Source organism: Typha angustifolia, chromosome 7 (assembly GCF_048772165.1).
Source record: "Typha angustifolia cultivar Huaian chromosome 7, ASM4877216v1, whole genome shotgun sequence".
Classification (NCBI taxonomy): Eukaryota; Viridiplantae; Streptophyta; class Magnoliopsida; order Poales; family Typhaceae; genus Typha; species Typha angustifolia.
In genome coordinates this window covers 1,869,271-1,897,093 of record NC_133245.1, presented here as the reverse complement: position 1 = coordinate 1,897,093, position 27,823 = coordinate 1,869,271, and the positions used below count along the sequence as shown (strand labels likewise).

General features: G+C 40.9%; 4 protein-coding genes across 4 annotated transcripts; 2 read left to right on the top strand and 2 right to left on the bottom strand.

The window, feature by feature from the left end:
- The first annotated feature begins 1,563 nt into the window (after nt 1-1,563).
- Nucleotides 1,564-4,699, top strand: LOC140763022 (protein TEEBE-like). Its single transcript, XM_073101049.1, has 3 exons — nt 1,564-1,775; nt 3,179-3,676; nt 3,950-4,699. Exons 1-3 carry the CDS (start codon nt 1,700-1,702, stop codon nt 4,468-4,470), a joined length of 1,095 nt encoding a protein of 364 aa, XP_072957150.1. The 5' UTR covers nt 1,564-1,699; the 3' UTR covers nt 4,471-4,699.
- An 865-nt stretch (nt 4,700-5,564) lies between these two features.
- On the bottom strand, nt 5,565-10,908 carry LOC140762114 (L-type lectin-domain containing receptor kinase IX.1-like). The gene is made up of 2 exons (XM_073099731.1): nt 8,750-10,908; nt 5,565-6,978 (listed from the first exon to the last, which is right to left on the bottom strand). The coding sequence occupies exons 1-2, from the start codon at nt 10,906-10,908 to the stop codon at nt 5,565-5,567; spliced, it is 3,573 nt and encodes a 1,190-aa protein (XP_072955832.1).
- Nucleotides 10,909-13,985: 3,077 nt separating this feature from the next.
- On the bottom strand, nt 13,986-26,826 carry LOC140762113 (uncharacterized). The gene is made up of 8 exons (XM_073099729.1): nt 23,929-26,826; nt 23,507-23,830; nt 23,408-23,421; nt 21,983-22,439; nt 21,516-21,585; nt 21,184-21,357; nt 15,277-17,543; nt 13,986-14,377 (listed from the first exon to the last, which is right to left on the bottom strand). Exons 1-8 carry the CDS (start codon nt 26,273-26,275, stop codon nt 14,274-14,276), a joined length of 5,757 nt encoding a protein of 1,918 aa, XP_072955830.1. The 5' UTR covers nt 26,276-26,826; the 3' UTR covers nt 13,986-14,273.
- Nucleotides 19,845-22,735, top strand: LOC140762305 (protein TEEBE-like). The gene is made up of 3 exons (XM_073100025.1): nt 19,845-19,999; nt 21,103-21,600; nt 22,015-22,735. The coding sequence occupies exons 1-3, from the start codon at nt 19,918-19,920 to the stop codon at nt 22,533-22,535; spliced, it is 1,101 nt and encodes a 366-aa protein (XP_072956126.1). The 5' UTR covers nt 19,845-19,917; the 3' UTR covers nt 22,536-22,735.
- Nucleotides 26,827-27,823: the final 997 nt, after the last annotated feature.

Sequence of the window (27,823 nt, the reverse complement as noted above, 5' to 3'; positions counted from 1 at the left end):
TTGATCCAACTGTCCATGGTCGCGGTTTTAGTTGCATCTGCATCCTTAACTTCGTCCTTCAAAGCTACGAGTGCCACTGCCCACCACCCACACTGCCCACAGGCTATAACTATTCCCCAGGCTGTCTCAAAGTCATTCATAGGCGATGCCATTACTTTCTAACTCCACTCTCCATATGCATGCATTCCCCTCCAACATTCCTAGTCTCTATTTATGTCTAAACATATTTCACTGTATTGCATTTATATCCACTTATGACTAATATGAGATATCAAATTTAACTAAGCATCATAAACTATTTAAATCATAATAATTATTGTTTAAAGCATCCTGAGCATATTGGGCTCATCCCTCTTTATGGGCCTGAGCCTGCTCTGACTTTGGAGAGAGTTTGGTCGGCTTTTATATTCACTTACATATTTTAAACTTAAGTATCTAACTCTTCTCATCAACGCCAGGCTAGAATAGTAATCGACTATTAATAAAAATGTGAAAAGATTTAATTACTTTAACAAAAAAGACAGTCTATTTAATAATATTAGAAATACTTCGGTCGTTTAGCAACTTAATTACCATTAAAATATTAATTGCCAAATTAATTATTTTAATTAAATGCTTTAAGTCTATAACACCGCCACGTGCAACGCGCGGAAGTCGCCGAGAATCTGTTGGATGTCGGAAAGTCGGTGCACGTGAGCTGGGCCATCGATTTGACCACCGATTTCTTTTTAGCGTTTCGACCCTGCAACTTATTTACTTTAACCTCAAAAGATTATATTCGAGACCTATCACATGCCATGTCGTATGTCGTAGGTGGTCTTCGCTATTACTTTTAGTCTTACATCTTTCATTTATTTTCCTATCAGATCGCATCTAAGAGTAATGTTTACCTCGTCAGTAGGTAAACTACATATTTAGAAGAGATGAAGTTTTCCCTAGATCTCTCAGTGCATGTATGATAACACTAGACCTTCTTAAATGCAAACCATACATTCTACGGTACGCAATGTGCTGCATTACCATTCACCAGCAATGCTCTGATTTTAATTACTACTTTGATGGTTTCAAAGTTTTATGAAAGTAATTTCCAAATCATCGACCTCTGCAAACTCTTCACCTTGAAATATATTTATTATATTAACATCTTTTAAGCTCCTCAGTACGTAGATTTGAATTCAGTGTGTCCTCTGAGTCCTATCATAGTATCACACTCATTCGAATCTCTCTCTCTCTCTCTCTCTCTCTCTCTCTCTCTCTCTCTCTCTCTCTCTCTCTGTGTATATATATATATAATTTAGATACAATGGAAACCATTAAATATGCAAGATCTATTCGATACGAGATTCGGTACCTGCTACAGAGTCATAACTGTGGCATGCCTTTTGAGGAACTCGCTTCTTGATGACTTCTTGCTTGCCTGCAGCAATCCGACAGCCCTCTGCAGAACCTACCGTAATTTCTGCCATCCTTTATTTTATTTTTCCAAGGAAGTAGTCTTCTACTATACCTACGGGGCAATGTAATATCCACATTGGATTCCAGTGTTCGACTTCAGAGACTCCTGTAAGGGCCATGGATAAGGAGAGTTGCCCAAGTGCTATGTGTTCTTGAGGAACAGCAACAACAAAGAAGCTTGGCGATAAATAAGGGTCCAATTGTTTGTATTAGGCCTGGCTACCACATATTTCAAAAGTCTAAAATGGGGTTGATGCCTGTGTTGCTTCTGCTTCTCTCCTCCTTCTCCTTCCATGCTGTTGGAGCCCAACACCTTGATGGTATAGTTCTCAATACTTGTGCTTTTCCTCTTCCATTTTTGTTTAACTATGAACAGAAACGGTGCTGTCTTTGGTTTGTTCTGAGGGGACTGTCTTTGCTGCTATTAAATGCTTTCCTTTTGGTCTCCAGACATTAAACCCAAACCCAAACACCAGATAGTAAGTTGTTCTGCTTTGCTGAAGTCGATACATTTCCCTGGCTACTGCACCTTCAGATCTCATCTAGATATACTTGGCATTTTATTACATTTTCATACATTAAGATTTTGTGGGTAATTAGAGAGCACAGAGTGTTTAAGATTATAATTCTGATCCTTAGACACTCGGCTTCATTTATGAGACTCCAAATCCTGGGGTACATTGTAAACTCATTTCACATTTGTTTGGAATCTGAGTTTAAGCCTAGGAAGACGTATAACTTTGCTTTAAACTTTGTTTTGAGCTTCCTCATTCTTCTGTATTTACTCGTAAAGTTTCATTATGTTTTGCCCAACATTTGTTCCATTTCTTCTATTTGGAAGTAAAGTACTTTGTTCTCTTATTAAAATACAGTCATATAGATAATCCAATTAAACGTCGTATCATCCTTTGTCTTCTCCTTCTCTTAGTTATATTACCTAGTAACATTTATTATATCTATCGAGCCAATCGGGCCGAGCAGTCTGTTCGCCAATCCGCGCACGAGTGAAATGGGCCGGACTGGGATAAAATAGTCTAACCCGTTATCGCCGACACGACGTGCGAGAGAGTCGTAGGAGAGTGAGTCGTGCTGGACGAGACGAGCTGGGCTTCAGAAACGTCGGCAACTGTCCCCATTAGATTATTACTACTTAGTAGTAGGAGACTAGTTAGAATTTAATAAAGTTTCGATGTTAGACTCTTAGTCAAGATATTTGATAAGATGCAAAGTGCGACTTGGCGAGACAGGTAGACTAGTTAAACTAGTTAGTACTATGTAGTACTTAGTAAGACTGGAGTAGTGTAGGACCATCATGCACCCCATAACCTAGAGAGTAGCTAGTACTTAGGAGGAGCAAGTACAAATTGCTTCTTGGTCAGTTTAATAATTGAAAATATATTTTATAATTAAATAAGTAACAAAAAATACTTGCGGGCTTCGGGTTGTGCTTTCTGGCCGACGGGTGGGCTTTCAGGCCGGGTCGGGCAAGCTAAAGTTGGCCCGTGCTGCCCACCGGTAGTTCGGGCTCGGGCCGAGCCGGACTGGGCGGTCGGTTGGTTTTCTCTAGCTGCATCTGATCAGATTCTTCATCATCCCTCTATTCCGAGTAAAGTGGAGCTACACATCTATCTGTAACTCCACCATTCACCAGCTCTACTTCCTCATAGTTCATCTTGGTATTGTAATCTCGTCCCTCTCTCATACTTGTTTTCACTCTCTTCAGGGCTCCTTCTCAATGGCAACTTTGAGATCAGTCCGCTGAAACATAAGCTCAACAAAACTGTCATCATCGGCAAGCATTCACTCCCCAACTGGACCATCCATGGCCATGTCGAGTATGTATCTGGTGGCCCACAGCCGGGTGGCATGTTCTTTCCGGTGCCTCACGGGGTCCATGCAGTGCGACTCGGCAACGAGGCCACTATTTCCCAGAACATCACAGTCAAGCCCGGTTCTGTCTACTCCCTCACCTTCAGCGCTACGAGGACATGCGCGCAAGATGAGGTGCTGAGGGTCTCAGTGCCTCCTCTCTCTGGTGATCTCCCAATTCAGACTCTCTATAGCAGCAGCGGTGCTGATACCTATGCTTGGGGATTCCGGGCTACTGGTGCAACAGCACAGGTTATCTTTCACAACATTGGGGTACAGGAGGATCCCGCATGTGGGCCTCTCTTGGATGTTGTCGCCATTAAGGAGCTCTTCCCGCCGATGCCAACGAGAGGTAAGATTATGATCACGAGTAGAACATAATACCTTTGTTTCTTACGATATCCTGAGATTAGCACTATCAGTAGCATGTCAAAATCTTCATTATTGTGGCAATTAAGTATGCTCGATGAGAACCTTGAGATGATTAGCTTGTATTGTGGCCGAAACTGAGTACCAATTATAAGCTGGCTGGACCCTAAGGAATCATTTCAACTCTGCATACACCAAATCAACTTTGGTCCTTGATATATTTACCTATCCATCTTCAATTTTCTTGCTAATGTAGATAACCTGGTGAAGAATGGAGACTTTGAAGAGGGGCCACATGTCTTCAAGAACTCCACATCCGGCATTCTTCTGCCTCCCAAGCAGCTAGATAATATATCCCCACTTCCTGGATGGATCATTGAGTCCCTCAAGGCTGTGAGGTTCATAGACTCTGCTCATTTCTCTGTTCCTTTTGGCCAGTATGCTGTTGAGCTCGTGGCTGGGCGTGAGTGCGCGATCGCACAAATCATCCGGACCGTCCGCAACACGTTCTACAACCTCACTTTTGTGGTCGGTGATGCCAAGAATGGCTGCCACGGATCGATGCTGCTAGAAGCCTTTGCGGGCAGTGCCACTGTTAAGGTCCCATTCGAGTCCCATGGAAAGAGTACTGGGTATAAAACTGCAAGCTTGAAGTTTTTGGCTACTGGGGACAGGACTAGGCTAACATTTTATAGCTCATACTACCACACTGACAACACCGGGTCACTTTGTGGACCTGTTCTGGATCAAGTTAGGGTTTATCCTCTCCAAATGTGAGGCTTTAGTTAGATTTTGCAAAGGGTTGGTTGTTGTCAAGTGTGAAATTTTATACCAAACGTTCAAATGACTTCTAGGACGTACTGTTGTTACTTTGGGTCAATCTTCTATGATGCTATCTCAAACACTATAAAACTATCCAATATGTTAAAGCTTTCTTTGATGAACATATGTTTCATGTGGATATATTTGTAATATTGGTTTAGTATCAATTATGAAAAAACATCTAGACACACGTATGTATCTAACCTCTAGGTAATGATGTCGCTCGTTCGCTTAAGTAAAAATTGAAAGAAATATTAAAAACGAAAGTAGATGTGAATGCCAAGATTTTAACGTAAAAAAACTCAAACGGAAAAAAAATCAAGGATCCAAACTCGGATCAAAACCAATCATTAGAATATTAGCAGTTTCAAGACTGACTCATAAAACAACTCGTCGATCCAAACGACTTTGTTCCTCTCAGTCTTGCTCGCTAGAATTCATGATTCACTGCTTCTCGTGATTGAAGTCCAACCTCAGTAGCCCTCGAGATTGATCTTTCGTCTAGATAGCCCTTAAGACGAAAGATTCAGATTTATAGATGAGAAGAACCTTGTTAGTTGAAGAACCGTACCAAATCCAAGTCTTATTCGTACTCACGAAAATCCAAGATTTTCAAACTTCGTTGGTGCATTCGAACGCGGCCCGAATGCGTTCAAACGGCATGACTTGATCTCATTAACTTTGCTCCAATAATTTTGCAATTCTTCAAACCAGAGATTTTTTAGACTTGTATAAAGCTCATATACATGTAAAAAAATACACTTAGAATATTTTGTACACAATTGCTAATAATTAAAAAACCTAACAAATTATAATTTTATTTTTTTGAGAAGGAATATTTAGTTTCAATTATAATTTCTCTCAAAGAAAGTAGTCTTTGTTCCAATATGCAATAGAACAAACAATACATCAACAACAAATTATGATGTCAATTGGACATCAAATTTAACCAAGCAGAAGATGGTAAAGAAAGATTGAAACAGAAAGAAAAAGGTAGAAGTAACAGCAAAAGCAATAAAACATCTGCGAAGTATAGAGAAGCAAGAGAATTAAGTCCAGGTTGAGGTAGAGGAATCCAAGGTGCCGCTACTAGTAGTAAAATCCATCCGACTCGATGTTCGAACCGATGAAATATACGTCGGCATTGGCATACTTGGAGGAAGAACCGGCAATGGCGCTTCAAATTGCAGAACAGCAATTGCTTGCTTCATCGTTGGACGCACACTAAAATCAGGATGAGCACACCACAACCCTACAACCATCACGCACTCCATCTCTTGCTCGTCAAACTTCCCGTTCAATCTCCCGTCCGCTGCTTCGAGAATTCCTCTTCTTCCATACAAATCCCACGCCCACTCTACCAATCGAACTTTTCTTGGCTCCTCCGATGGCTCTACTGGCTTTCTTCCACATGCGATTTCTAGTAACACGACGCCGAAGCTGTAGACATCGGACTCGGTGCTCGCCTTCCCGGTGGTGAAGCATTCCGGTGCTAAGTACCCCATCGTCCCGGCGAGGACAGTCGTCTGCGAGCCGTGGCCGTGGTCGACGAGCCTCGCGAGCCCGAAGTCTCCTAACTTGGCGTGGAACGATGAATCCAACATCACGTTGCTCGGCTTGATGTCTCTATGAAGCACGCATTGCTCCCACTCCCCGTGGAGGTAGAGGAGAGCAGAGGCCAACTCCAGAGTTACGTTGTACCTCACCTGCCATGTTAGTGACGCACCTCTGCTGTAGAGGTGGTAGTCGAGGCTTCCATTGGGCATCAGCTCGTACACGAGCAAGAAGTCGCCGCGCTCGTGGCACCAACCGACGAGCTGCACCAGATTCCGGTGGCGGAGCCGGCTTATAGTCTTGACCTCGGAGATGTATTCCTTCTTTCCTTGCTGCGACGTCTTGGAGACTCTTTTAATGGCGACGTGGATGTTTTCGTCCTTCAAGAAGCCTCTGTAGACCGACCCGAAGCCACCTTCGCCGAGCATGTAATCGTCGGCGAAGTTCTTCGTGGCAACGGCCAACTGCTTGTAAGGGTACCTCTTCGGCCCCCTCTCTTTCTCAAACTCGTCGTCGATAGATTCAACGTGGTCACGATCCCTCTCCTCTTCCTCTATGATCTCCTTATTGTTTCTCCTACGCCGTAGAAGGAATAAACCCAATGCCACGAGACAGAGCAACACAAATCCACCAGCGGCGAGCCCTGCCGCTAGTGCGACCTTGCTGTTGCTATTTGGTGATGACGGGGTAGTAGGGGGTGGGCGTGCGGGTGGAGGCAATGTGTCGCCGGCGGGTTCCGGCGCCGGAGAGAATGCGATATCCTTCGACGGGAAAACCGCTTTGAAATACCAGTGTACCAGCTTATGTATCTCGCTTGCCCTGGCATTGGTAGCTGAGCAGCAGCAGCAGAGGAGGAGGAGGAGGAGGAAGAAGAGCGAGAAATGGTTCCTTGAGCTGAAGGCAGCCATACTGAGCAAAGGTAAATGATAGCAATTCTCCAGTTTATATATCGATTATAAATTTCTAATCATCTATAATAGCTGGGGATGGAAGGGAGATCATGAGTGGACAAATGCAACTTTTGCGTGGTCAACCATGAAACAAGTTGTGCCATTGCGGCGGCCCATAGTTATGCTGCATAAGGAGCGCAATACTTATCTTAGTACCTAGTAATATGATTGTTTAGGATCCAAAACCAGTATGACTCCCTTTGATGTTGACTTTGACTTAGTTAGAAATTCATTTGGCAGCAATATATTGCCATGTCTCAAGAATAAACATCGGCTTGTTGCAGTACTTAAATGCAAGCGAGACTTATTCATTCCTGAATGGCAAACGTGAATTCAATAAAGCCTTTGAGATCCTATTTTTAGCAGGAATGTAATAAAAAAAAAAATCATTAGAGACGTCCTTATTGAGGATTTTTTTTTTTTCCTTTAGTTGATTGATTGCAGATTAACCTTTGGTAGATATAACACCCAAATACACCTGCTGCAAGAAGGAATTGAATATGGGCATGGGATTCATAGAACCGATGCTTTTCTACTACTATGTTATGTCATAAAAAAACTAAAATTATATTTTATGAGAACAAATCATTATTACACTATGGAAAACGTCCATACATGCACAATTTATGGCCTTATACATCAATACCGAGCTGAGAAAGATAAATGGAAATACAACGCTCAAAACCGCAAGCAACTCAAGAATATATATAGAGCTACATAGTTTGTGCTGTTATATATCTTGGCTTTGTTGTTGAGGTGGCCAAGCAAGGGTAAGAAGTGGCATACATAAGAAGAACGTGTAGAAGCAACATCACTAGAAGTGCTACAACCCACTTCAGTCGAGGTTATTACGACAGAAGAGATAGTAAACTTTCTTGAATCCATTGGCTGCGTGTACGTGGCCACTGGCATCTTAGGAGGAACCGTGGTTAAATTTCTTTTTTACCACGTAATTTTTTTTTCTGTGATTGTTTGTTATTTTTTTTTTTGTATTTTTTTATTATCATCTTGCAGTAAATCCATCTCCTAAGGTTTATTATAATTTTTCTCAGCTTGATCATTGAAAACAATACGTGATACAGTAATATTCACATTGGTTTTCTTATTATGTCAACCGGACATGGTTATTCTCTGAGGGGAATATAAAACATAAATGTCATATGATTAGATGCTCCATAATTAAGACCATTCTGCGACTTGCTATTAGTTGATCGGTTACGGTTAGGTGGATAGCTACCGATAACGTAGCATTTTATTTTGATGGTTTATAATAGAGGATGACAGTAACCTTTCTTCTTGTTGTTGATGCATGCATCATACTGCATATGCGTTTCCAACATTTGGCAGACAGGCAGTGGTTTATGTCAACAAGTTGACATTGAGGAAGAGACATAAGAAGATTAAGACGTGCCAATGGATATGTTTTCCGGACCAGTACTAACTATACTTTTATTTTTAAAAGGTACTCTCAAGAATAAACATCTCATTCCTGTAGCACTTAAAAGCAAAGTGAGCCTAAGACACTCTTTTTGACATATTTGTAAGTGACATATATTACAAAACCAAATTAGCATCAAACTTCAAATAAATTTACGATAAGAGATCTTTATTACAAAAATGCCAAAACATCACATATGATGTAAATTAAATAGGGGTGTAGAGCTAGCTATCTGAGAAGAGAAAATAACCACAACAAACAAGAACGTCGGAAGAACTAGTGCTGTTAAAATTTATTGCTATGCTGTTTAAGTAGCCATACAGGGGAAGAGGAACCAGAAGCCGTGGTTGCATAAGAGGAATGTGTAGTGCCAAAACCACCACTGGCAGTCGAATTTACGACGGAAGAGGTACTAAAATTGTATGAATCCATCGACAGCGCGAACATAGGGACTGGCATCTTAGGAGGAAGTGTGGGCAATGGAGATTCAAATTGCAGAGCAGCGATTGCTTTTTTGATAGATGGACGCATGATGCAATCTGGATGAGCGCACCAGAGACCAACAACCATCAACCGCTCCATTTCTTGCTCTTCAAACTCACCGTTCAGCCTCTCATCAGCTGCTTCAAGATGTGCCCTTCTTCCATAAAGATCCCACACCCAATCCACCAATCTAACTTTTTTTTCTTCCTCGAAAGGCTCTATAGGCCTTCTTCCGCATGCAATTTCTAGTAAGACGACGCCGAAGCTGTAGACATCGGACTCGGTACTTGCCTTGCCCGTGGTGAAACACTCCGGGGCCATGTATCCCATGGTACCGGCAAGAACTGTCGTCTGCGAGCCGTTGCCGTGATCGACGAGCCTTGCGAGACCGAAATCCCCGAGCTTGGCATTAAATGATGAATCCAACATTACGTTGCTTGGCTTGATGTCTCTGTGGAGCACACATTGCTCCCAGTCTCTGTGAAGATAGAGAATAGCCGAGGCTACTCCTATAGCGACGTTGTACCTCGTCGGCCATGTTAACAGTCTCTCTCCATTGTGTAGATGGGAGTCAAGGCTTCCGTTGGGCATCAGCTCGTAGACGAGCAATAGATTTCCGCGGTCATGGCACCAACCGACGAGCTGCACTAGGTTCCGGTGGCGCAACCGGCTTATAATCTTGACCTCAGAGGCATACTCCTTTCTCCCTTGCTTCGATCCGTTTGAGACTTTTTTAATGGCCACATGAAGGTCTAGATCCTTCATGAAGCCCCTGTAAACGGATCCGAATCCTCCCTCCCCTAGCTTTCCTTCTTCCGCAAAATTTTTCGTCACGATGGACAAATCCTCGTAACAATACCTCTTGGGTCCTCTCCCTTTCTCAAATTCATCGTCGAAGTATTCGTCATAATCCAAATATTCTTCTTCTCTGTCCACCTTATTCTTCTTCTTCTTCTTCTTCTTCTTATGCCGCAAAAGAAACGCAACCAATCCAACAAGGCAGAGCAATACCAATGCACTTGCAATTGATCCTGCCACCACCCCGACCTTGCTCTCGTTCTTTGTCACGTTTTCTGGTGATAGCGAAATTGATGGACCGGCTTCAATTGCAGGCGATGGCGAAGGTGACGGCGGGATCATATTTTTCTTCAGTACCAGAGTCGAGTTAAAATTCCAAGACAGTATTTGATGCAGCTCGATCACGGATCCTGTGGCGGCTGAGAATCCAATAGCCACCTTGTTGGGCAGTAGTTTTTTAAGGTCAACATTGCAAGAGAGGCCGAAGGAGCCATTGAAGGTTGAACTGTTTCCGTAGGATAGGAAGACGCCCAATACTTTGGTGCTAGCATTGTACCCAATCCACGCAGTGGCCCTCCGACCGTCTATTAAGCTATAATCCATTTCCTCGTATACGGTGGAGTTGATTGAGTTGATATCGATACCGATATGACTCTCGCTGTGATCCCACTCATTCCAAAAGGTGTCGAACTCTACTGCCACCAAATGATTCGCCGATGGATCCAGCTTACTGCTATCATTGAAAAGGCCGAGGTTGCCGCCTAAGGCCAACTCAGGGCGATTTAATGGATAGCTGGAGAGGAAGAACGCTAACCCATCGGCATGGGAGCTAGTCTGGGTGGCTTTGACGATGAAGGAGAAAGACGTGAGAAAGTTGGCTTCCTCTCCTGTGGTGTTGTCCCAGAGGGGCACTGGTTCTTTGTAGACTGCTTGGCCTGCGCTGTTGTTGATGGATCCACCGAGTGTGTCCTTGGTAAGACTGATGAATTCTCTATCATAAGAGGCATCTCCTCTCAAATCAATCACATTGGTTGTATTTTCGGAGCCGAGACTGGCGAAATCATAGTTGAATTGTTGTGAATTTGCATAGGGTATTATGATGGAACAGAAGAAGAACAGAAAATTCATTTTTGAGCGGAAGGCAGCCAGTTCGGCCCTTGCCACTGCCATTTCTTTATAGCCAAGGATTTATCTCTTGCTCGCGTTATTTTATGCTGATGAAGTAAGACGGAGGTTGCAGTACATCGACCGTCGGTTGACTAGTTCAAAGTCGTTAGCTCTCAGCAGCTACCAATTACATTCTTGTCGTTGGACATTAGAGGATCCACGTAGTACCAGATCGAGCTGTGAATTGATCATGCATTCCACTTTGATACAGAGTGACCAACTTCTCTTAACCAACTTAGAATCTTCGGTAGGTCACTTAGCTTTGGGTGAGTTATATTAGCCATGAAGGAGGTCATGGATTCTATTTCCCGAGCCAACCTTGAGGTCAATATTTAGTATTGGGTATTGTGGCCATTTTTTAAAACATATGTTGGTGAAATTAAAACATGGTCAAATCACCACGTTGATATCAAACATGTCACTACCTTAATATTAAAAATAGGAGCTTCCGTAGAAAAAAAAATGCATTTAAAGCTCAACGAATTATAAACGTTGATGTTGAAAACTATTCCTCCAAGCTGTAAATGTTAGGAGTTGAACTCGGTCACCCATTTGCTACACAAGATCAGTGGTTTTCCTTCGTTGTCCACCATTCTAAAAGTGCCGGCTTCCCCCTTGGAACCAATCACTTTTCCCGTTTGTCCATTGCCTTGCCAAGACGCGAAATTTGCATAGGTATAACGATGGAAGAGAAGAAGAATAAAAGGTTTCTTTAGCTGTATTTAAACGCAAGTGACATAAACGTGAATTCAAATGTTGAGTTTGACTTTGTCACAAATCCTTTTGACAAATGAAATTCGCTTAAATGCAACAACGCAAGTGAGCTAGATCGTTTCTAATTCTGTTCAAGCTTAAATTAAAACTAATTTTGAACATCTATTTTGTGATAAGTTTGAATTAAAATTATTTTAATTCAAGCTAATTTCAAACTTAAGCAAAGCTCAAGTCTAAACGAGCCGATTAATTAGAAATTTTAAATCTTAAAGATAAATTTTGAGCATGATCAAATTTAAATTAAATTAAGCTTAAATCAAACTTAAAATAAGACCTAATTTAAAAATATTTCTGTAATTAGAAAAGATGTGATATTATAAAAATTTAGAATTAAACTCTATAAAATAAGAGTACATACAATAGTATACAAAATATTGCTCATATTATATATATATATATATAAATATTTTAAATCTTATTAAGCTGGCTCATAATACTTAGCTTAAAATTACTTTTGAACTTATTTTGAAGATCAAGCTTGCTCCAAACTTCGGCCAACTTGATTATTTTCGACAGCCCTCAAGTAAGCCCACTCTAAAGTGAGCCCACTCATTCCTTTTAATGTCAAGCATGACCCTAATTTTGTGATCCTATTTAAGCTGGACTGAATTTTAATGTAAACAAAACGATCATTAGAGCCAGCAGCCATTCTGAGTTTGGCCCGGTAAAGGAAACCTCCACTTCTTATTTACAGATCGGCAGCTCCTTCTTTTTAATACCTCCGGTGAAGATCATCTCCTACGACTATACGTTATATAACCAAATTAGCGTCAAAGTGAATTTATGGGAAGAGATCCCTACTCCCTCCAATATGCAGAACCATCCACACACCATGTAAAACAAGGGCGTTGAGCTACAATTTATGGCGTTAAACATCAATAACTAGTTTGAGGAAGATAAATAAGTACAAGCTATAGCAACGTACTGCAATACAACGTCCATAACTAGGTGCTAGTAAATTAATTAAGCAAGAATCCAGAGCTCCTTATATTCTGCTGTTACGCATCACTGCTGTATTGTTTCAAGTAGCCAAGCTGAGGAAGAAGTAGCAGAAGAGGTGCTTTTGCATTAGAGAAATTGGATAATAGTATATCTACCAGCACCATGATCATCAACCTCTCACTCGAAGTATTGCCAAACATGCGTGTATCTGTTGGCTTCTCATACATTGCCACTGCCCACTGGCATCTTGGGAAGAGGAAGAGTAGGCAGAATACAACCGTGTTCTGGGTCAAATGTATTAAAAGTATAAACTCAGAAGTGGAACTGGGAGTTTGTTTTGTTTTTTAATATTTATCCTAGATATGGGTGCCGTGCTAGAGAACTGCACATAAGCGAGTTGGGAATTGTTTTGTGCTTGGCTCGAGATTAAATTTATCAAATTGACACACAAATCAATGTGAAAAAAATAAACTTTAATCCTAATCCTAGCTCGTGCTCAAGTTTATATTGAGCGAGATTCAATTGGCTAGGGTTAAATGAATTATGAAACTGCTAGATGACATATTAACTAGTAATTAATTTCCAACTATTAGATTTGAATAAAAAAAGTATATAGATATATGTATTGATAAACTGCCAGTCTTCCCAGCATCCAGCAATTATTACATCAATTGGCATAAACTCGGGTTAATTGGTTAGACTAAGTTGTCGAGTTCTGTCAAGTAGCTATCAATTTCCACAACTAGACCAAGTCGTTGATGTAATGATGTTCCATTCTGACGTCGCCTAAACTTCCAAGCTAAGTATTCAAAGTCACAGCAGGTGGGTAGGAAGAAGATTGTAATACCTCAAAACATAGTTCTAGACACACTAGTGAGAAGACCCAACATTTGTTAGGGTTGACTCCGATCGTCGCATTAGTTTTTGCAGCCACACGAATACAGCCGCCTACTTTGTTTTAAGGCTATCAGTCAGAAAGTAAATGGACATGCACGCCACCATTCCATTTCACCGGCAGTAAAATGCAACATAAAAGAAGACCGGTGAGGTCACCGAAAACATCACCCAGGCAGGCGAAAAGTCATCTAGGGGTTTTGAGCTAGAATGGGGGATGGAAACGGCAATCTTGGAGCAGCATTAAGGAGGAGAAAGGAGAGGAGCCTAAGAGTTTGAATCATAAATAGATTAATCTATTTAATTAATTTAAATGGGTTATCTTCATGTTTATCAGCTCAACCTATTTAACTTGTTTATGATTTGACTTTTCAATTTGTTCACGATCTAATAACGATTAGGACTCAAATAACTTATTTATAATACGAAAAAATTAACATAATATGAAAAAAAAATTATAGTCTAAATAATTTATATAAATTTAAATAACTCATACCGCCTAATAACTGGTCAATGACTTCTATAACCAGTTTAATAAATAAAACTTATTCGAGTTTTGAATTTCTAACCAGTTTATATATTACAGTGACTCGATCCAAATTCAATTAACTTGACCTGATTGCCATATTGTTCATTCGAGGGCGTTTTGCTGGCTTGCAAGCAACCATCTATCCCCTCCAAGCAAGTGAGATTGTACTTGGCCTAGCATCCATTATCTGCTTGTATTTCTTTCGCCCCTTGATGGTGCAACTACGAACTCATTTGGCGAGATCCAGGCCTTCTCCGAAGACCTCATCGACCGACGATCGAGACGTTAGGATCTCAGATTGCACTACCTTAATGCTATAAGCATTTTTTGGCGCTGTAAATTGCATCATATAAGCATACTTAGGTAGATATATTAGCTGAAATATAATTCTAAAGCATTAAACCCTCCTTCATTTTAGGAATATATTTTTTTTATTCCAAGACATAACTCCTTATTTTAAAATAAGGACTAAATATTATACTAGCATTATTTTATATTACAAATATTATTAATCAAAATGACATCTTATACTACAGACTAATTTAATTACTAATTTATTCTTAATATCTATTATTTTAATTTATTTTGTATCAAATCAAAAGTATTCATAACAATTTTATTAAAAATAAGATATTTTTAAATATTTTTTTTACTTTATATCATATTAAAAATAAATATTACGCTTCTATTTCAAGTATAAATGAACACAAGATTAGTTATTTTAGAATAAATAACTCATTTTAAGAATAACGGAGAGAAATATTTATTTTAAAATTAATCTTATTCCTAAAATAAATAAGTCCTAAATGTGTTATTTGTATATTTTCTTTTTCTTTTTCTATTTGGCAAAATCGTTTTTTTTTTTTCTGTTTTATTTGTGGTCTAGAGGAACCTCGTTTTGACGTATTTACAGATCTACGAATAAATTTGCAAAAGCGAACCTTTTCACTATTTTAGTGCCTTTAATGAGGAACATCTCCCACTACTATATGCTATGAAATCAAATTAGCGTCAACAAAAAATTATGAGAAGAAATCCTTATTCCAATAATCAGAGCATCCACATGTGATGTAGAACAGGGGTGTTGAGCTAGAAATTATGGTGTTAAGCATCATACCAAGCTGAGGAAGATAAATTAAGCAAAAGCTGTAGTAACTGCAATATAACGTCCATAACTACTTGTAAATTAGAAAGCAAGAATGGAGAGGGACCTATATTTTGGTGTCACATACCACTGGTTTGTTGTTTAAGTAGCCAAGCTGAGGAAGAGGAACCAGAAGCCGTGGTTGCATTAGAGGAATCTGTAGTAGTATGTCCACCAGTACTGTAATCCACTTCGCTCGAGGTATTGGCAAACATGCGTGGATCCATTGGCTGCGCATACATTGCTACTGGCATCTGGGGAGGAAGAATGGGCAATGGAGCCTCAAATTGCAGAGCAGTGATTGCTTGTTTGATAGATGGGCGCATGCTACAATCAGGATGAGCACACCAGAGACCGACAACCATCAAGCACTCCATTTCTCGCTCCTCAAATTCGCCATTCAGCCTCTCATCAGCTGCTTCGAGGATTGATCTTTTGCCGTAAAGATCCCACACCCATTCTACCAATCTGACTTTTTTGGCTTCTTCGAGAGGTTCTATAGGCCTTCTTCCGCAAGCGATTTCTAGTAAGACGACGCCGAAGCTGTAGACATCGGACTCGGTGCTCGCCTTGCCGGTGGTGAAACATTCCGGGGCCATATATCCCATTGTACCAGCAATAACTGTTGTCTGCGAACGGCGGCCGTGATCGACGAGCCTCGCCAACCCGAAATCTCCGAGCTTGGCATGGAATAATGAATCCAACATAACGTTGCTCGGCTTGATGTCTCTGTGAAGCACGCATTGCTCCCACTCTCTGTGAAGATACAGAAGAGCAGAGGCCACTCCTAGCGCGACGTTGTACCTCGTCGGCCATGTTAACAGCCTCTCTCCGTTGTACAGATGGGAGTCAAGGCTTCCGTTGGGCATCAGCTCGTAGACGAGCAACAGATCTGCGCGGTCGTGGCACCAACCGACGAGCTGCACAAGGTTCCGATGCCTCAACCGGCTTATAATCTTGACCTCAGAGGCATACTCCTTTCTTCCTTGCTTCGATTCCTTTGAGACTCTTTTAACAGCCACATGAAGATCATGATCCCTCATGAAGCCCCTGTAAACGGATCCGAATCCTCCCTCACCTAGCTTCTCCTCTTCCGCAAAGTTTTTGGTCATGATGGCCAATTCCTTGTAAGAAAACCTCTTGGGTCCTCTCCCTTTCTCAAATTCATCATCGAAGGATTTGTCATAATCCATTTCTTCTTCTTCTTCTTCTTCTTCTTCTTCTTCTGCTCCTCCTCCTCCTTGTCTGTCCACCTTATTCTTCTTCTTCTTCTTCTTCTTATGCCGCAAAAGCAACGCGACCAATCCAACAAGGCATAGCAATGCCACTGCACTTCCAATTGATCCTGCCACTACCCCAACCTTGCTGTCGTTCTTTGTCACGTTTTCTGGTGAAAGGGGCGAAGGCGACGGCGGGATCATATTGTTCTTCAGTACCAGAGTGGAGCTGAAATTCCAAGATAGGATCTGATGCAGCTCGATGGAGGCACCGGTGGCAGCTGAGAATCCAATAGCCACCTCGCTGGGCAGTAATTTCTTAAGGTCGACATTGCAAGAGATGCTGAAAGAGCCATTGAAGGTTGAACTGTCTCCGTCGGATAGGAAGACGCCCAATACTTTGGTGCTAGCATTGTACCCGATCCATGCAGTGGTCGTCCGTCCGTTTATTAAGCTATAATTCATTCTCTCGGTGACGGTGGACTTGATTGAGTTGATATCGATACCGATATGCTCATAGGGCGGATCCCATTTGGAATTATTATAGGTATCAAACTCCACAGCCACCATCCGATTGGCCGACGAATTCAGCGCAGTGGTGCTATTGAAAAGGCCGAGGTAGCCGCCGGCGCTATATGTATGGGGATCAAATGGAAAGCTCGAGAGGAAGAAGGCTAACCCATCGGCATGGTAGTTAGGCTCGGTTGCTTTGATGATGAAGGAGAAAGACGTGAGAAAACTGGCTTCCTCTCCTGTGGTGTCGTCCCAGAGGGGCACTGGTTCTGCGTTGACTGCTTGGCCCGTGCTGTACTCGATGGAGTCACCGAGTGTGTCCTTGGTAAGACTGATGAGAGTACCATTAGACAAAGCATCGCGGTAGAGTGTAATCACATCGTCCTCTTGTTTGGTACTAAGACGAGCGAAATCATAGTTGAAGGAAAGTGGACTTCCATAGGGTATTATGATGGAATAAATGAAGAACAAAAATGTTATTTTTGAGCCGAAGGCAGCCATTGCCATTGCCATCGTCACTGCAGCTGGTTGCTCTTGCAAAGTGCCCTTTCTAAAGAGATAATGTATATACCGGTGAACGATGCAGAGGTTTGGAAGATGATAGGGTACAGCCGTCAGTGGTTGACTTGGTCAAGTCGTTGTTGGGCGTCAATTCAGTCTTTGCCTCTTTGGTGATGTATACAATCTCAACTTAAAAAAGAAAAGGGTAAATTTCAATTTACACCCATTTAGTGATGTAAATTCCAAATCTTATATTTAAAAAGAGATATATTGTAATAGTTAAGTTATAATGAAAATTTGTAGTTTATAATTTTAAATAGGAGAAGATAGAAAAAAATTTAAAAATATATTTTATATTTAAATTTAAAGAACAGGATATGATGAGTGAATTTAACAAGAGTAGAATGAGTGTTCTAATGTTATAATATTCATTATATGAGAAAATTCTCTATACTAATTTTTAGATTTTTTTTTTGGGGTACTTTTACTGTTAAGTTTGGATTAAAAATTTAACAGCCACATCAAATTGGTGATCCTGTCAGATAAAGACTAATCAGGAAATTTTATCTCTTACTTTGATGAATTATAAGGCGTATTTGTTTAAACCTCGGAATGTTTTGGTTGTTATACGGTGATGACTTTGATGTTGTACTAGATATGAGTTTTGGCTTAAGTTGGCGGTAGGTAATTGAATAGTTGATAATATTTTGTCTAAGTGGATTTCAATGTAGTTAGGTTGGTTGTTTTTTATGGATTCCAATGTTATTTTGTTTTCTATGCTGTGAAGGTGAAGAATATAATGGTAGGGTGTTACTAATGCTCTTGGTGACTTGGTCCCGTTGGACCGGAGCAATTTTAAGTTTCTAATAAAACTGAATCGATAATCTTTGACTTAAAAACCAAAAGGAATACAAAGCTAAATAATATAAATAAAATTACTAAAATAAAGAGAAGAAGACTTAATTTGGCCACATTAATATAACCAAGGAAGAGGGCAGAAGTGTAAATGAGCTGAGTTTGAGTATACGCGGCGGCCTCACTTAGCTTTAGCTATATAGGAATTTTTTCTTAGCTCAAGTTTCAAAAAAATTTAATCTCGGCTCAGCTCGGTAGGTCGACAAAGTGATTCATGGGTATAGAAAGAAGAAAAAAAATCTAACAAAACAAAATCAATCAAAATAAACCTTTACTGTAGGTCTGCAGATATTGAAAATTCAACAACACAGCTACAAGAATATCAAGGTATAGGAACATTAAAATCGATAGCACAACTAAACAGATCAAATTAAGGGAACATCACAAGGATTACAAAAAAAAAAAAGGCGACCAGAGATAAACAAAATGTGATCCCAAATCATAATAAATAATTTGTTCATCTGCTACTACTATATCTTATGCAACCAAATTAGCGTCAAAATGAATTTATGGGAAGAGATCCTTACTCCACTGAAACATGATGTAAAACAAGGGTGCTGGGCTACAATTTATGGCGTTAAACATCAAGAACAAGAACGAGTTGAGGAAGAGAAGTAAGCACAAGCTGTAGCAACTGCAATACAACGTCCATAACTAGTAGAAATATGAAAGCCCAGGCTATGATAAAATCCTATATAGAACTAATCCTTCAGCCCAGCCCAGCCCAGCCCAAACCAGCCCAAGTTCTAACAGGGGCCACGTGGAACGCGCAGAAGGCGCCGAGCATCTATTGGACGAATAACGAGCCGCTGCACGTGATTATTGGCCAGGATTTTGGCATGTCTGGGCACCAATGGGAAGTCGGTGCACGTGATGACTGTGGGCCATCAATTTGACCACCGATTTCCTTTTAGCATTTCGATCCTGCAATTAACTAATTATATTTGAGAGCTACCACATCCACATGCCAATGCGTCGTAGGTGGCCTTGGCTTTTAATTAATCTTCCAACTTTCATTTATTTTCCTATTAGATCGCGTCTAAGAGTACTGTTTAGTTCATCGTTTATATAACGTAGTAGCTTTATAGTAAGTAATCCAGTTTCTTAAATCCAAAAGCGATGGGTCAAAAAAAAAAAAGAAAAAAAAAGAAAAAAGACAAGTCTAAATTGTGTCTTGGTTTAAACAATTATTCGGTACGTGGTACGAAGTCATAACTATGGCATTCCTTTTGAGGAACTAGCTTCTTAAGCACTTCTCTCTTTCCTGCAGCAATCCGACAGCCCTCTGCCGTAGCTAGCGTGACTTCTGCCATCCTTTTTTAATTTCTCCAATGGAGTAGTGTTCTCATATGCCTACGGAACAATTTAATATTCACATCGGTTTTCCATTAGATGGTCGGATGCTCTTATAGGGGTCTTGGATAAGGAGACAATCTCAAGTGCTATGTGTTCTCGAGGAACAGCAACAGCAAAAGCAAAGACGCTTGCCAATAAATAAGGGTTCAAATTCCTATATTAGTCTGCCTACCACTTCTTTACATTTACTCTGAGGGAGATCGATCATCTTTCACAAGTCTAAAATAATGGGTTTGACGCCTGTGCTCCTCCTCCTCCTGCTTCTCTCCTTGTTCACCTTCCATGCACTTGGAGCTCAAGATCTTGATGGTATAGTTCTCAAACTAGGAACTGAAACGATGCTGTCTTTGGTTTGTTTTGAGGGGATTGTTTTACTGCTATTAGATGCTCTGTTCTCTTGAGTCTTTAGAGTTATCAGGCTGCTCTACAGACATTAAACGCAAAACACTAACACCAGTTAGATAGCTATTCTGCTTTGCTGAAGTTGATATATTTTCCCTAGCTACTACATCGTCACAGCTCATTCAGATATATTTAGCATTTTATTATATTTTCATACATTAAGATATGGTGGGTAATTAAAGAGCAAATAGTGTTTAAGGTTCTCACTCTGATGTTTAGACACTTGGCTTCATTTATGGCTCTTCAAAAACTGGTAGATTCAGGGCTACCTTTTATACTCACTCACACATTTGTTTGACATCTGAGTTTAAACCTAGGAAGACGTATAACCTTGCTTTAGTCAAATATAGTATAGCATTTGAGCATTTCTTGTTGTTTTGAGCTTCATCATTCTGTTGTATTTAGTTGTAAAGTTTCATATTGTCTTACCTAACATTTGTTCCTTTTCTTATATTTGGCAGTACTTTGATCTCTTACTCAAATATAGATAATCCAATTAAACGTCTTTTGCTCCTTTGTCTTTTCTTCTCTTTAATATCTTTACCTAGTAATTTCCATTAGATCCAACCTCACCTTTATTCAGTAGTATGAGTTTAAGCGTGGGGAGGTGCATATTTAACATCACTTTGTTTTCTTTGTCATAGTCATGGAACTTGTGACTCTAGGTTCCCTCTTTTCTTCAGCTGTACTTTTTTGTTGTTGTTGTTGATAATATCAGCCTGGAGCTAAGTGTGCAAGACAACATTAACCATTCCTCCCAATTTAAAGGCAGAATGGGCTTTATTGCAAGGGGATCTTAACTTGGGGCATGGGCTTCAAAGCTCCCATCCCACTACGTTACCACCTTGGTTTCTCTAGCTGTACTTGATCTCCAGATTCTTCATTGTGGTTTTAGTAAAATGGAGCTATATGTCTGTCCATAAATTCCACCATTCACCAGCGCTACTTCCTCATAGTTCATCTAAGACACATGTAATCGTCCCTCTCTCATTTCTCTTTTCACTCTTCAGGGCTCCTTCCCAATGGCAACTTTGAGATCAGTCCACTGAAACAAAAGCTCAACAACACTGTCATCATCGGCAAGCACTCACTCCCCAACTGGATCATCCATGGCCTTGTCGAGTATGTATCTGGTGGCCCACAACCCGGTGGCATGTTCTTTGCAGTGCCTCACGGGGTCCATGCAGTGAGACTCGGCAATGAGGCCTCTATTTCTCAGAACATCACAGTCAAGCCCGGTTCTGTCTACTCCCTCACCTTCAGCGCTACGAGGACATGTGCGCAAAATGAAGTGCTGAGGGTCTCAGTGCCTCCGCTCTCTGGTGATCTCCCAATTCAGACTCTCTATAGCAGCAGCGGTGCTGATACCTATGCTTGGGGATTCCGGGCTACTGGTGCAACAGCACAGGTTATCTTTCACAACATTGGTGTACAGGAGGATCCCTCATGTGGGCCTCTCTTAGATGCTGTGGCCATTAAGGAGCTCTTCCCTCCTGTGCCAACGAGAGGTAAGATTATCATGAGTAGAACATATAACTAACTTGGTTATATTTGCTCCTGTTTCTATGCAATTGGATTAGTCTTTCGTCATTCTCAGCTTCTATATTGAAACTGCTTGATGATATCCTGAGATTATTACTATCAGTAGCATGTCAAAATCTTTCATTGTGGTGGAAATTTGGTATGCTTGAGGGGAACCTTGTGATGATCTGCTTGTATTTTAGTACTTCCTGTAGTTGGACGAAGTGAACCCTATGGTTGAATTTCTGTTCTCAGATTTATATCATGTAAGCCCATGCATACGAAGGAATCATTTTCAACTATGTTCTTGAGTTACAAGTTATTTCGGCACGCACCAAATCAATTCTCATCCTTAACTATTATATTTACCTATCCAGTCTTCAATTTTCTTGCTAATGTAGGCAACCTGGTAAAGAATGGAGATTTTGAAGAGGGGCCACATGTCTTCAAGAACTCCACATCTGGCATTCTTCTGCCTCCTAAGCAGCAAGATAGTACATCCCCACTTCCTGGATGGATCATTGAGTCCCTCAAGGCTGTGAGGTTTATAGACTCTGCCCACTTCTCTGTTCCTTTTGGCCAATATGCTGTTGAGCTCGTTGCTGGGCGGGAGAGCGCGATCGCTCAAGTCATCCGGACCGTTAGCAATAGGTTCTACAACCTCACATTCATGGTCGGTGATGCCAAGAACGGCTGCCATGGGTCGATGCTGGTAGAAGCCTTCGCTGGCAATGGCACAGTTAAGGTCCCATACGAGTCCCATGGAAAGGGTACTGGGTACAAAACAGCAAGCTTGAAGTTTTTGGCTACTGCGAACAGGACTAGGCTAACATTTTATAGCTCATACTATCACACTGACAACACAGGGTCACTTTGTGGGCCTGTTCTGGATCAAGTCAGGGTTTATCCTCTCAAAATGTGAGGCTTTAGTTAGATTTCCTAGTTATCAAGTGTGAAATTTAATAGCAAACGTCCAAATGACTGCTCGTACTGCGGTTACTTTGGGCCAATCCTCTATGATTCTATCTCAAACACTTAAAGTTATCCTACTTCTGTTATCTTTATGGTTGACAACAGATCCAATGTGTTACTTGATATGCATGTTAAGATTTCTTTGCTGAACATTTCTGTTTCATGTGAATATTTGCTTTAGTCTCAATTCTAATTTATCTCGAAAGAAGTTGTCTTTACTCCAATGTGCAATAAAACGATTACACATCAACAACAATGTATGATGTCAATTAGACCTCATAGAAGGGGGAAGGAAAAGAATGAAATAGAAAAGGAAAGGAAAAGGCAGAAGTAATAATGGCAAATGCAACTAGATGTCTAGAGAAGCAAGAGCGTTAAGTCGTGATCTGAGTGCCCTCAGTCACATTGTTTGTATATCTGTGGCCAAGGCCGGCAAAATATAGGGTCTTTTGATGAAGCAGAATTACGAAGAATTGAGTTTTGAGCTTGAGAGCAGTCATTGACATTGCCATTGTTTTAGTAAATCTAAATGATTCATTTCTTGCAAGTTTCTCTTTTAATTGGGTGAAACTGTCGAGGAGGATAGAGTAGCAGTCAATGTTGGATGACTAGATCAAGTCATTGATAGTTTCCAAGAAACTAGGAATTACATGCTAGGTCAAGCATAGTGTCGGAGATGTCACAATGAAGGATATTATCCTTTAATAGGAAGATAATTGAGAGGGGATAGAATACACACCGCAATAGTTGACTAGATCAAGTCATTTGAGAGCTGTCAAGCAGCTAGCAATTACATTTTGCAACTCGTGACAAGTAGCATACCTGAAGTTCGATATCTGAAGTAACCAGAACTTTCAAGCTAAGTATCCAAAATCTCAGAAGGTCGGTAGGAGTAATTTGAGAAAAAGTGACTGCGCATTTAATTCTCTTTGGCTTCGAGGAGCATCTCGACAACTTTCTTCATCCAAGGCCGTTTTGCTGGCACGCTATCGGTGCAGAGCATTGCAACCTTTAAAACTGCAAGCATCTGTTTCCTCCAAGCAAATGAAACTGTACTTAGCCTTGCATCCATTATCTGCTCTGGTGTTTCGCCCCTTGATGGTGCGTTATGAACCCATTTGACCAGATCTAGGCCTTCTCCGAAGACCTCATCGACTGGCAACTGGGATGTTAGGATCTCAAGCAACACTACCCCAAAGCTATAGACATTTCCTGGCACTGTAACTTGCATCGTATAGGCATACTCTGGTAGAGACCAGTAGAAGAGGAACAACATATTAGTTCAGACATAATTCTGAAGCATTAAATGTTTTACTTGAAAAAAATTTTGAGATTAACTTTACCTGGAGGGATATAACCAAAGGAACCTGCGACTGCACTGATACTAGCAGTACCTTTCGATGGGTCCAAGAGCTTCGATATCTCTATCTCTGCAACAAGAGCATTGAAATGGGAATCAAGCAACACATTACTTGAAGAGATATCCAAATGAATGATGGCAATGTGGTGAAGGAAAGCCAACCCCTCAGCAACTCCAATAGCAATCGCCAACCTTCTTGGCCAATCTGGCTCATATCCAACGTCTGATGTGCCATTGAGAAGTTGTGCAAGTGTTCCATTAGGCATATGATGATGAAGCAATAGAACAGAATCCTCATAGATCACATAGCCAATAGGCCTCATCAGATTTGCATGAGAAAGATTTCCAAGCCTTTCAAGCTCTCTTATCATTTTATTTTGGTGGTGAACAATTGTTCTGTCAACAGATTTTAGCTGCTTCACTGAAAGAACAAGTCCTGATGGCATAACCGCCCTATACACAGTGCTGAATGTCCCACTGCTAAGCTTGTTTGAATCCTTAAGTGTTGCTCTCACAGCACTATCAAAATCTATGGCTTGTTTCAAGGATTCAATAAAGACATTTCCAGCTATTATTTCTGAAGGTTCGACAACTAAATCTCCTGCAACAGTGGATGTCTTGGCATCCAATTCTTGCTTCTCCCTTAGCATAAATAGTCCGACAACAACCGATACTGCCGTGAAGACGGCCAAACCAGATCCAACTATGGCCAATATGATTTTGTAAGACGCCTTCTGGCGGTCTGATCCATAACTTGCTCCAAAGTAATCCTCACAATCTGAATTCAACGGATCACCACAGAGTTCTTTGTTTCCTGCAAAGCTTGAATAAGGGCTCTTCTGGAATGGAGCAAATATTGGTATTTGCCCACCTAACTGATTGTTTGAAAAATTAACCTCTATCAAACTCAGCATGCCTCTGAGCTCTAGTGGAATATCTGCAGAAAGTTGATTGTTTGACAAATCCAATGACACCAGTTTGTCAAGCTTTCCGAGCTCCCGAGGCACTGGTCCTTGGAGATGATTGTAGCTAAGATTTAGAGAAATCTGCAGACTCTTAATCCTACCAATCTCAGGTGGGATGTTACCACTAAGATAGTTACTACCTAACTGTAGCTCGAGCAACCTGTTGCAGTTTCCAATCCCTTGAGGTATCTTGCCACTAATGGAGTTATGATCCAGGAGAAGAAATTGCAACCTCGACATATTACAGAGGTTTTCAGGTAAGCTTCCATTGAATCGGTTATAGCTCAGATCAAGCTTGCTAAGGTTCTTGCACTTAAGGATGGACTTGGGAAAGTCACCTGTTAGACTGTTATCTGAGACAATTAACTCTTGGAGATTGTTAAGCTCCGTGAACTTCTCGGGAATTGTCCCTGTGAACCCATTGGATGCCAAGTTCAGAAGGGTGAGATTTGAGCACTCTGCAAACTCTTGAACAATCTCCCCAGAAAGGTGATTATTGTCTGCCTCAAAATATGTAAGACTACTTACATTGCCAATCGACACAGGAATGGCGCCGACGAGCCTATTATTCCCAATTCGGAGATTTGAGAGGCCCTTACATTTCCCAACAGACTCTGAAATGCTACCGTTCAATCTGTTCACAGTCAGAACCAAAACTTCCAGCTGCCCAGACGCGAAAATACTCTCAGGAATCACTCCTTCAAGCTGGTTGGAATGGAGGTTTAGCACCTGAAGCTGAGAGACCAACCCTAGATTTCCTGGAATAACACCACCTAAACTATTCTCATATGCAGAAAACACCATGAGATCAGTCAAGTTTCCAATCCAAGCAGGTATGGAGCCACTGAGATTGTTTGCAGAAATCTGGAGCTCTTGCAACCTCTCTAAATTCTTCAACTCATCAGGTATCTCACCAGAGAGGAAATTGTTGGACAGGTTTAAAAAGCTTAGACTTCGCAGACCGCCGAAAGAAGACGGAATCCTGCCTTCAAACTTGTTCATGGACAAATCTAGGAACTCGAGAGCAACCAGGTTGCCGAAAGAAATAGGAATGGGTCCACTAAAAGAATTGCCAGAAAGATCTAACCTTTTTATTGATTTGAGCTCAGATATGAGGGAGAGGTTACCTCGGAGGCTGCGGCGAGGGAGGTCTAGCGCCGCCACGGATCGGTCCGGTCCGGCGCAGGCAACGCCGCGCCAGGAGCAGTAGTTTTGAACCTTGAGATCCCATTCAAATACCATGAGCTCTTTCTGGAGAGCCACCATGGTGGCCTGATCATGGAGTTGCGCAATGGCAGTGTAGTACTTTAACAAGATAGCACCCACCACAAGGGAGAGGCAGGAGAAAAGGGAAGCATTTGCCATTGATATCTATCAACTCAGAAGACAAACCAACACTTGGAAGCAGCAAGAAGATTTTGCTGGAAATTCATACCAAATTTCTTGCTGGAAGGGGCAACCTGGTCTTTAGATGATGACCCAAATGGTCAAACACCATTTCGAGGAGAAAGAAGACATCCAACTTCAAATCCTTCAAAGCTCCTACCTTTCCCTTTCTGTGGTTTTCACAACAAGAGGGGGGAGATAGAGGAGAGAGAGAGAAAAGGGTACACAGAGACCAGACTGAGATGGCAGCAACAACCAGTCCTTTTATTGCAACATCACAAAACTCTCGTTTCATCTATTAGTAGCACTGAGTCTGCCATAGCTGACATGAACATTTGACAACACTTTTTCTTCTCTCTCTCTCTCTCTCTCTCTCTCTCTCTCTCTCTCTCTCTTTCTTTCGAATCATTAACAAGAAGGTTTTATTAGTTTGAGGTCCTCTTGCCAATGGAGCGAAGGCTTTCTTTAGTTGTAAAAGGTAAGGGAAATGAACAGAGGAGGTCAGAGTCCTAGTGCTCTGTGCATGAGTATGTTGTTTGACTCATTTTAGAGCAACGCTTTTTCTAAGGCCAACATGGCGTTAATGCCATGATTCTCTGTTCTCATATTCGCAACGGGACACATTAACTACTTGATTAAAGCATGATACAAAAAACTTAAAACTGTTAAGCATATCAAACTTGATTAAACTCGATAGTGCTCACTTGGATCTAATAATAATAATAATAAATGTTTGTCATGTGTTATTGTACGCATTCATCTTTCAAGTTCTTGTGGGTCACAGCATGTCTGGAGCATTGGATGCTCTGTCTCTGGCCTAAACTTAACGCAATCTTGTCCAAAACTTTGGCCATTGAAACCGGAAGTTATAAACTTACAATACTTTAGGATGATCTGGAATTAAAGATTCTCGAGGACAAATTCTTATTAAGGCTGTAGGTCTCCAGGAGCCACTTTTTCAGAGCTTTCCTCTGTAGTGAAACACTGTTATACTTCTTATTTTTTATGAACCGACATTTTATACTCTGGTATAGCATTTTGTTCAAAATGATGACTGTGGTGGGGTAGGGAATAAGTTTGTCACTTTGCCGCAGATAGGGCCTACGTGCTGCTTTTAAGATTACATAAATCTTAGCATAGATACTCAACTAGGAGATTACTAATCTCCTAGATTGAAATACATGGCCATTGTAGTCTATTTTCATATATTTTATGTTCTATTTAGCTAGGACAGGTAGGTTGCTAAAAGTGGAAGCATGAATCTATTCTTAAGTTTAATCCATGTAACAAGGAATGATTAATATATGCACCACTCAACACTTCTTCCTTTCATCATAACATTTAGCTATATAATTAAGGCCTTCTAGTTTAAAGTAATCTTACTTTGCAGGGAAAAGCCTTAATTGAAAATAAAAATACTGTGCATAAGATACACGCTGCGCCCCATGAGAGATCCAGAGGCAGGAGATTTTCTCAAGTTACTGGGTAATTACTTCCTGATCATTTGCAAGATACATGTGTATTACT

Bases quoted from the DNA above. Each gene is read 5' to 3' on its own strand.
- LOC140763022 (XM_073101049.1), top strand. From the start codon at position 1,700: ATGGGGTTGATGCCTGTGTTGCTTCTGCTTCTCTCCTCCTTCTCCTTC. The intron at 1,776-3,178 runs GTATAGTTCTCA...CACTCTCTTCAG, and splicing joins TGGAGCCCAACACCTTGATG to GGCTCCTTCTCAATGGCAAC. The intron at 3,677-3,949 runs GTAAGATTATGA...TTGCTAATGTAG, and splicing joins CCCGCCGATGCCAACGAGAG to ATAACCTGGTGAAGAATGGA.
- LOC140762114 (XM_073099731.1), bottom strand. From the start codon at position 10,908: ATGGCAGTGGCAAGGGCCGAACTGGCTGCCTTCCGCTCAAAAATGAAT. The intron at 6,979-8,749 runs ATTTTAACAGCA...ACCTTTGCTCAG, and splicing joins CTTAAACAGCATAGCAATAA to TATGGCTGCCTTCAGCTCAA.
- LOC140762305 (XM_073100025.1), top strand. From the start codon at position 19,918: ATGGGTTTGACGCCTGTGCTCCTCCTCCTCCTGCTTCTCTCCTTGTTC. The intron at 20,000-21,102 runs GTATAGTTCTCA...TTCACTCTTCAG, and splicing joins TGGAGCTCAAGATCTTGATG to GGCTCCTTCCCAATGGCAAC. The intron at 21,601-22,014 runs GTAAGATTATCA...TTGCTAATGTAG, and splicing joins CCCTCCTGTGCCAACGAGAG to GCAACCTGGTAAAGAATGGA.
- LOC140762113 (XM_073099729.1), bottom strand. From the start codon at position 26,275: ATGGCAAATGCTTCCCTTTTCTCCTGCCTCTCCCTTGTGGTGGGTGCT. The intron at 21,358-21,515 runs GTTGTGAAAGAT...ATGTCCTCGTAG, and splicing joins GGATCCTCCTGTACACCAAT to CGCTGAAGGTGAGGGAGTAG. The intron at 17,544-21,183 runs GTGAGTGCTTGC...GACTTGACCAAG, and splicing joins ATGGATGATCCAGTTGGGGA to TCAACCACTGACGGCTGTAC.